This window comes from Manacus candei, unplaced genomic scaffold, assembly GCF_025592945.1.
Source record: "Manacus candei isolate 608988 ecotype Guabito, Panama unplaced genomic scaffold, ASM2559294v1 h1tg000023l, whole genome shotgun sequence".
NCBI lineage: Eukaryota > Metazoa > Chordata > Aves > Passeriformes > Pipridae > Manacus > Manacus candei.
This window is the reverse complement of record NW_026138071.1, coordinates 26,272,667-26,285,923: the sequence shown is the minus strand read 5'-3', so window position 1 is coordinate 26,285,923 and position 13,257 is coordinate 26,272,667. Positions and strand designations below refer to the sequence as shown.

The following is a 13,257-nucleotide window of genomic DNA, read 5'->3' as shown; positions in this document are numbered from 1 at the left end:
AGGCATGGTTAGCTATAGTGAAAACAATCTTTTAATGCTAGTAATGTTTTTAAGAGTTATTTCTTCAGTTTATCCTATTTTAAAACTTTTGTTGGATACTGAAAACTGTTTGATAATAAATTGCAGGCAAGGTTAAAAAGCCTGAAACCTAATACAAAATGATACAGCACTAGCAATTTCTCAACAGCTGTTAGGAAATTAGTAATGGAAAGTTTTGATGCAGTGGGTGTGGAAAGAGCTACACCCACATTCCTGAGTGATAAAAATGCAGATAAATATCCAAGACACTCCATGCTGTCAGCTGTTCTAAACATCACTCATCAGGCTGTGCTCTATGAATGGGACTCTTTGCCCCATACTGATCAGACAGTGGTCACAGCTGAGGTGTTGTTTTATTTCGATGCTACTATTTTAAATAAAATCTTTTTGACCCTTTGAACACTCAGAATTGCAAGAATGATCATCTTATGGAAAGAATGATCATCTGTAGGAAAGTAGTAGCATCGTTGAAGTATAAATGTTTCTGGGAATACAGGTAACTAGTTAAGAATGCACAGCAGTGGTTCCATAATTCTTAGTTGAGTGTATAATTCCCTATACTCCATACAACTTCACAGAATTTATGAAAATTTATTGGTTTTTTTGCAGCTGTGGTTCCCAGCACCATCTCTCTTTTTGCTCTATCTCCCCACTTCATGTGTCGTGCCTCTGAAATTGTGGTGTCCTGCAAGAGTGGACACTCAGTTGCTATTTGTTATACCAAAAATCAATTAAGTGGAAATAACATATTTCCTAGTGCATGAGATTTATCAGGACAAGTTAGAAAATGAACACGTGTACTTGCAACTCTTTTTTGTTTAAGTCTCAGCTGATGGCTACATGAGAGAGACTTAAAAAATATATAGGAGAGGCATTTGAGATCCTTTGCAGTGGTGTAAAAGTAGGCAGGAGTATTTTATAATGGAGCCATTCCAATTTACTCTCTATATTGCTGTCTTCCTTGGCTGTAGTGGAAGCCTCATGGATCAAGGCTGCTAAAAAATCATCATCACCTCTAAAAATTCAGAGGAGAGAAGCAATGATGATTTTATCACAGTAGTGGTCCAGCCAGTCTGCTCTATGCATTTAGAGGAATTTTAATGCTTTACATAAAACTGAGAACACAAGGCACAGCTTTATAAAGAGAGGGAGCTGAAGTAGCATACTCAGTTCTAATCTCTCAAATGACAATAAGCTAACAATTTATTAGCTCTTTCATATAATTGATTACTCTTTTTGAGAAGAAAATCCTATTTAACTTGATCAGTCTTTAATTTAAAATCTTGCAGCTTTTTGGAGGGCACTTTTTCCTGTTCAGTGTTACAACTGCTTTAACTCAATTCATGTATCGGGAAGGAGACTTAATTCATAGCTGGATATTGCAAGTTAAATAATTGGATTCTTCAGTGCTGTGAGACTGTAATACATAGATAAACAGAATAGCTGTTCAGTAGCAGCTAGTTTTTTGTGTTCTTAATTGTCCAAGTGTCTGGTTCCCCCAGAAAAATTTGAAAAATAAATGATATTTTGTTGTCTGTTTAAAATAATAATAAAAAAAAATCCATGTGAACTATTTTATGCCTTTGTATTCACATTTGCCTTTTCCATTTTATCCACCAGTTTCTAGTGCTAGTGTTTTGCTTCTTTTTTTTGTTTGTTTCTTTATTTCTTTGCTTTTGTTTGAATGTATTATTGTGTTTATATGGAACTGGTCCAAGAACCGTTACTGTATTTTATGTTTGTATCTACATTTTATTTTGCATGCTTAACGTGGCTTTGCCTGGATATTCTTTTTGGTAAGTTCAGAATTTAAAAGCATAATGTTTTTCTGTAGTAAAGTTTGTAACCTGCCGCCTTCTTTTCTCCTACCTCAAGTAACGTCATTATTTTATTTATTTTTATTTTTTTTGGCATACTGATTTGTGCTCATGTACTGTTCTGCTTTGGCTAATTATACATATGATAACACTGTTTCCCTAACTACCCATTTTCATCTCTAGCTGAGCTAAACAATATGACTCTGGTACTAATGTGTACTAATGTGACTTTTATCTTCAAAGTATAGTTGGCAGCTGTTAAAATGATCTGTGCTGAGGACTCTGTGTGTGTTTGAGACACACAGAATCTCAATCTTAGAAAACCATGTTGCAGCTTCTTTGCATAGCCTGGTGATTACTCAGCGCTTCACAGGGATTACTTTGCAGCAGTTTTCTCAAGGTCTTCTAAGAACAGTGTGCCTGTTTATGTTTCTCTTGTAGCAACAGCTTGCTCAGCTCCAGAAAGAAAAGTCAGAGATTCTGAAGAACCTGGCATTGTACTACTTCACCTTTGTTGATGTAATGGAATTTAAGGTAAGGTATTACACGTGTCAGCTGTCCCGTCACATCAGGGTTTTGTCACTCCATTTATGAAATAAAACTATGTTGTGAAATAACTGGACTTGTAGCTCTGTTCTTCAAATAAAGGAAGAATCGAAATCCATCACTAGTCGTTGTAAAATTATTTAATTAGCTCTTTTTAGACTAAAGTTACTCCTTTGTTTTTCAAGGACCATGTCTGTGAGCTGCTGAACACTATTGATGTTTGCCAAGTCTTCTTTGATATTGTAAGTTTCTGGGTTTATGCTTTCAAAAATGTTTCTAATCAGAGTCCTGTGGGGAGAAGGATTTGCTTATGTTAGCCCAAGAAACATGACATATCTGGTTATAAATGCAAGAGAAATAAAAATGCTTATCTTCAGGATTTCTAATTTTTATAATAGCTTGGAATCAGAGACAGGCTGTTTTCAATGGGCTTCTTATGAACAGTAGTAACAACGTTATCTGTTATCAGACATTCAAATCTTCCTGTAATTTTTGCTTTATTGCATCTACAAATTAATTCTTAGGTTCTACTGTTACTTGTATGCTTAAGCCTTATGAGATTCACAGGACAGGAATATTACTGGTGTCCACATAAGCTATGTGAGGAGGTCACTTCTGGGGTTGACTAAAGCAAGTACAAAAGCACCTAAAAGAGTTATATTTAAAACAAACAAACAAACAAACAAAAAATCCCCAACCCAATATGCAAAAAAAAACCCACGGGGGAAAAGAAAAAAAAAAAAAACAACAACAAAAAAAAAAACAAAACAAAAAAAAATCCCCTTAACCTCAAAACTCCACAGCCAAACACTGTAGAACCCCAAAAGAAAACCTCAAATGCCTTTTCCTCTTTGTTTCAACCTTCTTAATGTTCATAATGTCACCTTGCTAGTTTTAATCATTATTCTAAATTTGGCTTTGTTTCATAATATAAAAAAAGGAGCAGGTATATATCCTATGGAATGATGTTACCTTTTCACACTACAGACTCTTATTAAAATAGATTTCATAAGCAAGGCACTGTAGACTGCTTAGTAACATCCAAGAAAAATTTTCCTATCTGTCAGGTAACATGTGACTTTTAAACCTGGAAAGATTTATTTGCTTGCTTGCTTTCACGAGTGCAAACAGTTCTGGGAATTTGAGTGAATAAACCAAGATCATACAAAGTCATATGCAACCAGAACGAGAACTTTGTTCAAAAGAGAGAGTCCATTGTATTTGAAAAATGCTGGAAATTGGTGGAAAGGCAAGGAAAATGTTTTATGCTTGTTTTGTAAAAAATTGTAGAATGATAACTTACAGGGTTTTTCTATTTCTAGACTGTAAACTTTGATTTAACAAAGAACTACCTAGATTTGATTATAACCTACACGACTCTAATGATCCTGCTGTCCCGAATTGAGGAAAGGAAGGCTATCATTGGATTGTATAACTATGCCCATGAAATGACACATGGAGCAAGGTAAAAAAATCTGTTGTGTAAGAAATTTGTGTAATGATAACAGTAACAGCTGCACCTAAGTGAATTGTTTGTTGTTGCTTTTAGTGACAGAGAATATCCACGCCTTGGCCAGATGATTGTGGATTATGAAAATCCTTTAAAGAAAATGATGGAGGAATTTGTACCTCACAGTAAAGTATGTAACTACTTTTTACAGGCACACACTCCATTAATTGGGAGAAACAGAGATTGAAAAGTCAATATGCAAGGGTTTGTTTTGTCAAAGGCTGTTGGGTATTAATTTTACACGAGATGTTAGTTATAATGAATATCTGGAGCTGGGGATTGATAACATATTAAAAAGCAGAACCTATAGAAGTACAGTAATGGTGAGACCCACTAGTAAGGTGCCATTTTATTTACTAAGGAGTAGAAATTAATTAAAAATCAGTTGCAGATCATCTGAGAACAGCTACACCTGTGTTTTGTGTAGGTTTGTAGCTTGAAATTCAAGAGATCCCCGTGTTTCTGTGAAGTTGGTTGTTATGCTGGTTTGCCATTTGAGATGAATGCGATTTTCTATTTTGTATCCTGAGGGTTTTTGCTTTGGACTGTCCTTAAAGTGGGAATCCTGGAGATCACCACTGCCTCTTTAACTCAAAAGCTGACACTGTTTACCCTGCTCAGTTGCCTTCACTGAGTTAAATGAACCCAGTTCCTTTACCCTTTTCTTTACAAATGTTTTCAAGTTTGCATTCTTACACAGCTGGTTGTGTTGCAGTTGTGTGATGTTTCATCTAGGCTGCATTTTCATGTAAGGATACCTTGGAAAAGTGACAGAAGCTCTGCCAGTGTCAATGTATATCCCGTTTATCACTTCCCATTTGTCCACTAGATTTGCTGTTCTGTCAGAGGAAGCTAGTTTTGTGTGAACATGACTGACCAATTGTTATTTATACAGGTGTTATTTACTATGTGCTTCCAAATTGATTGCATAGCAATTTATTTTTGAGTCTTTGACAGGAGCTAAAGTTAAATACTAAGTTACTACCTGAACTTTTCAAGGTTGGGTTTTTTTTTTTTCCTCTGTTTTGGTGTCCAGGTACTGTTTGTGTTTTCCTTCTCCGACCCTCTTGAGATTTTTCTTGATTTCCTTAAACATTTTAGGATTGTCACTAGAAGTTCACAGAGTTTTAGGGTAAAAAGGAGGGTTTATCACCTTTAGAAGAAAGGGCAGGCAACTCATGAAGTGTTTAAGGATGTTGTTAGGGCATGCAGAAAGAAAATTAGAGAGGTGAAAGCACAATTTGAACTTAATCTGACCACTTCAGTAAAGGATAATAAAAAGTGATTTTATAAATACATCAATAGCAAAAGGAAAGGCAAGGAAAGCCTCCATTCTTTATTGGACACAGGGGGGAATATAGTCACCAAAGATGAGGTAAAGGCTGAGGTACTTAACACCTTCTTTGCCTCAGTTTTCAACAAGAAGACAGGTTGTCCTCAGGACAAGTGGCCTCTGGAGCTGGTAGACAGAGACAGGGAGCTGAATAGCCCCCTGTAATCCAGGAGGGAACAGTTAGCGACCTGCTGAGCCACTTGGATCCTCACAAGTCTATGGGACCAGATGGGATCCACCCTAGGGTGATGAGGGAGGTGGTGGAAGAGCTCGCCAAGCTGCTCTCCATCATCTACCAACAGTCCTGGCTCACTGGGGAGGTCCCAGATCCATTTCCAATCAGAAGTTGGCCAGCGTGACACCCATCCATAAGAAGGGCTGGAATGAGGACCCAGGAAACTACAGACCCATCAGCCTGACCTCAGTGCCTGGCAAGGTTATGGAGCAGATCATCCTGAGTGCAATCACACAGCACCTGCAGGATGGACAAGGGATCAGACCCAGAGAGCACGGGTTTAGGAGGGGCAGGTCCTGCCTGACCAACCTGATCTCCTTTTATGACCAGATGACCCACCTGGTGGATGAGGGGAAGGCTGTGGGTGTGGTCTGTCTGGACTTCAGCACATCAGCAAAGCCTTTGACACCGTCTCCCACAGCAAACTCCTGGAAAAGCTGGCAGCCCATGGCTTGCACAGGGGCACTCTGTGCTGGGTTAGGAACTGGCTGGAGGGCTGGACCCAGACGGTGGTGATGAATGGTGCTGCATCCAGTTGGTGTCTGGTCACCAGTGGTGTCCCCAGGGATCAGTGTTGGGCCCAGTCCTGTTTAACACCTCTATTGATGATCTGGATGAGGGGATGGAGTGTACCATCAGCACATTTGCAGATGACACCAAGTTGAGGGGAGTGTCAGTCTGCTGGAGTCTAGGAGGGCTCTGCAGAGGGACCTGGACAGGATGGATAGATGGGCTGAATCCAGTGGTATGATGTGTAACAAGACCACGTGCCAGATCCTGCACTTTGGCCACAACAACTCCCTGCAGCAGTACAGACTGGGGACAGAGTGGCTGGAGAGTGACCAGACAGAAGGGGACCAGAGGGTGCTGACAGGGGGTGCTGAATATGAGCCAGAGTGTGGCCAGAGTGTGGCCAGGTGGCCAAGAAGGCCAATGGCATCCTGACCTGGATCAGGAATGTGTGGCCAGCAGGACCAGGGAAGTGATTCTTCCCCTGTACTCAGCATTGGTGAAGCCACACCTTGAGTGCTGTGTCCAGTTCTGGGCACCTCAGTTCAGGAAGGACATTGAGGTGCTGGAGCAGGTCCAGGGAAGGGCAACAAGGCTGGTGAAGGGACTGGAGCACAAGTCCTATGAGGAGAGGCTGAGGGAGCTGGGGTTGTTCAGCCTGGAGAAGAGGAGGTTCGGGGGAGATCTCATCACTCTCTACAGCTCCCTGAAAGGAAGCTGTAGCCAGGTGGGGGTTGGCTGCTTCTCCCAGGCAACCAGCAGTAGGACAAGAGGGCACAGTCTTAAGCTGCACTGGAGGAGGTTTAGATTAGACATTAGGAAGAAGTTCTTTACAGAAGAGTGCTTGGGCCTTACAATGGGCTGCCCAGGGAGGTGGTAGAGTCACTATCCCTGGAGGTGAAGAGACTGGATGTGGCACTCAGTCCCATGGTCTAGTTGACAAGGTGGTGTTGGGTGGAAGGTTGAACTTGATGATCTCAGAGGTCTTTTCCAACCTAATTGATTCTGTGATTCTATGTCCCTAAGTGTTCTGGAGTGAAATAGTTTTGAATACTTCTAATTTGTCTAAATAATCTGCGATGTTATTTTTGTTACACTTCCTTTTGAGTGATTCTTGTCTTGTTAAGAACTCTTATTTAGCTAAGGATCTCATTGGAAAATAATCTTTTCTGGTGCACATTTTAGCAAAGATGCTTCACTTTTCAGTATTATCTCTTGTATTTAATAGCAAACCAATCCTTTCCCTTGAAATGTTTTGTAAAAGCTGCCTTTCGCTCTGATTTTTTGCTCTTGTGCTAGAGGTATAAATTGGGGTCAGGGATCCCTCCAGGCACTGTGCTATAGAAACACATTCTTGGGTAGCACTCTCGTGGAATTGCACACTTAGGTTGTCCCTTTATCGTCTCACTGCTTTGCAGCAAACCTGACAGTTGTTTGGTCCTTTGCTTTAGCTTCCACACGTGACTTTGGTTTTTTTGCCTGAGTGACCTTCTCTGCTGTCACAACAGAGTCTCTGCTCAGCCCTGGCTCTCTGAGGATTCATGCAAGCACCACTATTGGTACAAAAGTAACAGAAAAGATGTAGAATACACTTACCTGGATAAGCTTGATTTGTTATGAAGATGCTCCTGTAGACAGTATCTGCTCAAATAATTATAATTTGCTACCAAAGGGGGAAGGACATAGTAAATAATGTGGCAGAGAAGGGAATAACACAATAATTGGGATGCTTGAAGAAATAATGAATAATTCCAGTTGTAAGTGACAGGGTTGTTGTCCCCTATTGATTTTTTTTTTTTTCCCCGCATGTCCTGTAATTCTGAGCTCTGCATCCTTCCTTTAGCCTGGAGTAGTCTTTTATATGTTAAACTAGATGCAATGGGTTTTAACCTCAAGTTTAGTTTCAGAACTAGCTCAGTAGAATGTTTTGATAATTGTGAGTTATAATGCTGAGAAAACACCCATACTGATAAAATAGTACTAACCATTCAAACTAATCATTACCCTCCTTTTTTAGTCCCTTTCAGATGCTCTGATTTCACTCCAGATGGTCTATCCTCGACGAAATCTCTCAGCTGACCAGTGGAGGAACGCACAACTACTGAGTCTCATCAGTGCCCCCAGTACAATGCTTAATCCTGCACAGTCTGACACAGTATGGCCTTTTAATTTGCATTATATGATACAGTTAAGCAACGTTTTCTGTAAAGTAGTTTTCTGCTGGATTATCTCTTATGTGACTATTGATCAGAGAAGTAAGTAGGCTCACTGGGAGAACTGAATAATTCAGTACTAGGGAAGAGTTTCCTTGCATTAAGTAAAGCTTCTGTTACATTAGCTCGTGCCTTCATTTCCAGTATTTAAAAATCAGAAAATGAAGGGAAGCAATGCTAACTTCTGCAGTGTAGAGGGAGGGAATCCTGTGTACTGTCTCAGGTGTTTGTGAGCCAAGAGGCTGGAAATCACAACTGGTACGTCCTTTGAAATTTGTGTTTACACTTGCCACCTCAGTTGTGATGTGAATGGTTATTGTTCTGAAAAAAACCAAAGCATTAACAGCTGTCAAGTACTGATTAGTATACATCAAATACCTTTTTAAATACAATGTTTGTTGAAATCAAGACATTTGACAAAATTCGTTTAAGGTGTTGGAGGGTATGGAAGTTCATTTAATGTTCAAACCCTGTTTCTAAAGCATTGAAACAGTGCCCTGTTAGTGATCAGCAGCAGTCTGATCATCAGCATTTAAGGCTTTGTATGTCCCTTTTTGCTAAAAACTACTTCTCATGAAATGTATTGTCTTTTATATAATTGGTGTGCTACAAATTGCGGGTTTTTTAACAGATGCCATGCGAGTACCTCTCTCTGGATGCAATGGAGAAATGGATAATTTGTGAGTAAAATATTCTGAAACAGCTCGTGGTTGTGTTTAAAAAATAACATTTTAAAGACTACTTACTTTTGTATACTGTGCAAAATCTGTTGTATTCAAATAAGATTCTGGAGAACTTGATTAAATCTGATTTGTATGTGTCACTTTTACATGCAGTGAAGTGAGAATTCAGCATGTGCTGCTGGAATGGAGTTTGTCATTAGTTTATTCCACACTTTGACTGAAAGTGAGGGCTTTAGTATTTGTGATGAAAATAGCTAAGTACTGTCAGCATGAAGTAGTTCATGTTACAAAAATGTTGCAAAAATATTATGAAAATACCTCCTAGAAGCATGAGGGGTATTTTTTTATTGTTATCCATTAAAGAGTTTATTAATGATCTGTGTGAACTATTTAAGAGAAAATGCATAATCATCTCACTGTTCTCTTACTGTCTTTGTGCATCTGGTTTGTGACATACATCAATGTGAACTTCTGAAGTTGGATTTATTTTGTGCCATGGAATCCTAAATAGTGATGCTACAGCTTTGAACCTTTGGAAACTTGCACTTCAAAGCAGCTCTTGCTTGGCTCTGTTTCGAGATGAAGTATTCCATATTCACAAAGCTGCAGAAGACTTGTTTGTAAACATAAGAGGGTAAGTTTTAATTCAACTTTTATTCTTTCAGAACCTCTGTTAAAAATACCATATTTCTTGAAGAACTGTTTCAAAAATGTTACTTCTGCTTCACTTAAGTTCTGCTTATTATGCAAACATTGTTGCTTGATATCTTGACTATTTCTTTAAATGCATAACTTTTAAGGGCCTGATTCCATAACCACCACACCTTTTCTTTGTCTCAGTTCTGAAAAAGTCTCGTGAATCAGTCTCTGAAATGACAAAAGTTAAAATTAATGATCTCTCCCACAAATCTTGTGTAAAAAAAAAAAAAAAAATGGTGTCCCTGCCCACAGCAGAGAGGTTGGAACTAGATGGTCTTTAAGGTCTCTTCCAACCCAAACCATTCTATGATTCTGTAATTCTATAATCTTGATCTTGTGAAGTGATGTTACAAATGTAGAGCTTGCTTGAAAAATTGCATCTGGCTGCCACTTTCTGCAGTATATGATGTAAAAACTCAGAAACAAAGTTGTGAGTTCTACCTGCAGCATTAGGAGCACTTCAGTAGAGTTTTTTTTTCGTTTGAGCGTCCAGTTTTGGCATTTAGCTCTGATCAGGGAAATAAGTCTCATGAGCTTTTTGCTGTGTCCTGCTTGCTACAACATTGCAGCTCCTCCTGAGTTGCACTCGGGTCTCGCTGAACTGTGCTGCTGATTCTTATTGCCCTGTTGGGTTGTTTTTCTCTTGCAGCTACAACAAGCGAATTAATGACATCAGAGAGTGCAAAGAAGCCGCTGTTTCACATGCGTGAGTGTCTTACAGAGTTTTCCTGACTGGCTTCAGTGTTGGTTTTCTTAAAACAAAGTTATAAAGAATATATAAAAGGGATTCGTTGAATGCTGAATTACTTGTGCATTTTCAAATGAGATCCTCTTTTAAATCTGGATTTGCTTAATACCATTACCAATTTAACCTCCCAAGTTTTAGATTAGTTTTCAAATTATCTGGATGGCAGCATTTAGTTTATTCTTTAGTTTCTTTTTGTCTGACTGCTTAATGAGAATGCAAATTAAATAGAAATGTTGTAATGGAGTCAAATGCACATCACAGAGGGGGGCAGAGAACTTGGGGGTCAAATTTATTGATACTTTGGGAATATACAGTGTTGGTGATGGGGATGCCAATTTAAGTTGAACCGCGTTCTTCAAAATTCTGAACTTGTGAAGTTGATATAGTGTAATCTGCCTATGCTTGGGCTTAAATGTTGTAGAAAATCAGATGTTCTGTGGCTAGCACAGTGGATGATGTCTGGGATTGTTCTCTTGATGCAGCGGTTCAATGCACAGAGAGAGACGCAAGTTTTTACGTTCTGCACTCAAAGAACTGGCCACTGTCCTGTCTGATCAGCCAGGCCTGCTGGGCCCCAAGGTAATGATGCCTCTTATGCTTTGCATTGGTACAGTCTCACAGTGTGTTTCTCAGTGGTAATACCACGTTGAGTTTGTTGGGGGGGGGGAAAATCTCACACTTCACTCTGAGAAAACCTACTTAGTTTTCTAAATACTTTGGTTTTAGAGACTGGTTGCCTCTTAACGTGCACAAGCTGTCCCAACTATTGTGTGTATCTATGAGCTTGTGAACAATTTTTCTTTTTCAGGCACTTTTTGTATTTATGGCACTGTCCTTTGCTCGTGATGAAATTATTTGGCTCCTACGTCATGCAGATAATATGCCAAAGAAGAGCGCAGATGACTTCATAGATAAGTATGTGCATTTTCAGTGTTATACCCCAAATATTAGAATTTCACAGACAAAATACATTTCAAGGCAAGGGAACCTCAGAAAAGGATGGCTATATAGAAGAGTTGAGACTGCGCAGAAAACTTTTACCTGGGAATATTAAGTTTCCCATCAGAATAGAAAACTAAAAGTACTGCTTTAGAAAGTGGAGCAGATCAGTAAAAATTAACTTATAAAATAAAAGTATTTTATGTAAGTCTTGTGCCTTTTTATTTGGAATAAGCAAAAGCAAAGCTTTATCGTGTCTTTGGTGTTACTGATTTTTGCATTGATAAATCAGTGGAGGAGGTAAGAAAACTGTTGAAAAGCTTAATTTGTGGATTTGTAGAAGGTCTCTTGTAGCAAAACTGTCTTTCAAACAGTTTTTGAAATAAAACTAAGCTTTATTTATGTAATTTATGACTGCATGAATGTCACCGTAAACAGATGATAAAAATGAGAAAGGTGATTACATGATCTTACAAATGTGGACAGGCAGGAAACTTTGATTTGTTCTCAAGATTATTGAACACAAGGTTGAACTGAAGGACTGCAGGACTTTAAACGAGTGACAATCACAAGGCCATTTCTAGCTTCACTGGATTTAGATCCTAAGGAAAGATGAAGATTCCAGAGCCTCTCTGAAACAACCTGTGCAACTATTCATTTCTTGAAAAAAAAAATACAGAAAAGCAGTTATTACAGTTGTATTTTTCAAGTGTAACCACTTTTTGAGAAAAACATTTTTTCGAACTGAGCATTACAAAAGGGCTTCTTAATCAAAAAAAGTTATGAATAGTTATACAAACCTTTAAGGGTTACTGTGGTGGTATCCTGCTAACTTACCTCCTGTTGGGTGGATTTGACCTTGCAGAGAAAATGACCCTTGTAAACTCCTTTTACGATGTGCACAAATATTTGCATACAGAAATTACCTGTTGATAATTGTTTTAAAAGCAAGGTATAGGAGGAAATACCCTTGAGAAGCATTGCACTGATAGAAATTGGGTTTTCTGCCTTCTTGACTAGGCACATAGCCGAGCTAATATTCTACATGGAGGAGCTCCGAGCACACGTGCGGAAATACGGCCCAGTGATGCAGAGATACTACGTGCAGTATCTCTCTGGCTTTGATGCTGTGGTCTTAAATGAGCTTGTGCAGGTATGGCAGCACTTGGGTTCTGGGTTCTCAAATGCAAATTTTAAAAAGGGCTCTTTGTCCAAAGTGACTTCACGAAAAGCCTCCTGGTTTTTGATGAACGTTACGGAATAAAGCAAGTTGCTGTTTAATTCTAGGATATGGAGTTGTGCTTTTAGTTTCTGTATAGAATCATAGAATGTCCTGAGTTGGAAGGGACCCACAAAGATCGTCCAAGTCCTTGGTCCTGCACAGGGCCATCCCCAAGGGTAACACCATGTGCCTGAGAGCATCATCCAAATGCTTCTTGAACTCTGCCAGGCTTGGGGCTGAGTCCTCTTCCCTGGGGAGCCTGTTCCAGTGCCCAACCACCCTTTGGGTGAAAAACCTTTTCCTAATGCACAGTCTAAATGTCCCCTGACCCAGCTTCATAACTATTATGAATGGTGTGAATTCATATATATAGGTATTCATATAAGAATACTTTATTATTACTATCAAACACTGTTATGTTTAGAAACAGTGCAACAGGTACTGTCACTGAAGGAGGTTGTAGAAACTTTTTCACATTTAGCCCAGCCAAGAAATTATAAACTTTCTGAACTGCTTTGGTTTCATTCCCTAGTGACCCCACTAGATGGAGCCCAAACTGAAACAAGAATAAAAAATGGGCTTGCATTTTATTTGTCATTAATTCGTAACAGGTATCAGGCATGAGACTAGACAAGTGATTGAGTGGTAATTTGGGTTTTTTTTCAACCTTTAGGTTAAAATGTCAGTCATTGCTGGAATTAAGAGAAACTTCTATATTGTATTATTTGATAGAAATATGATCCTTTAGTTGCTGAAACTGAAA

General features: G+C 38.9%; 1 protein-coding gene across 4 annotated transcripts in view; it reads left to right on the top strand.

Annotated features, from left to right (window-relative positions):
• The window catches only part of NCKAP1 (NCK associated protein 1), a 59,276-nt gene that overhangs the window by 19,218 nt on the left and 26,801 nt on the right, over positions 1–13,257 (top strand). For 2 of the 4 annotated variants that reach the window (XM_051787764.1, XM_051787762.1), the window contains 11 exons: positions 2,304–2,390; positions 2,588–2,644; positions 3,725–3,867; positions 3,952–4,042; positions 8,008–8,145; positions 8,835–8,883; positions 9,364–9,520; positions 10,235–10,291; positions 10,816–10,912; positions 11,142–11,248; positions 12,293–12,425. In XM_051787764.1, the coding sequence (XP_051643724.1) occupies positions 2,304–2,390; positions 2,588–2,644; positions 3,725–3,867; positions 3,952–4,042; positions 8,008–8,145; positions 8,835–8,883; positions 9,364–9,520; positions 10,235–10,291; positions 10,816–10,912; positions 11,142–11,248; positions 12,293–12,425 (1,116 nt within the window). Of the gene's footprint in view, positions 1–2,297; positions 2,391–2,587; positions 2,645–3,724; positions 3,868–3,951; positions 4,043–8,007; positions 8,146–8,834; positions 8,884–9,363; positions 9,521–10,234; positions 10,292–10,815; positions 10,913–11,141; positions 11,249–12,292; positions 12,426–13,257 lie in introns of all 4 variants that reach the window. The other 2 variants (XM_051787763.1, XM_051787761.1) reach the window with 1 other exon arrangement.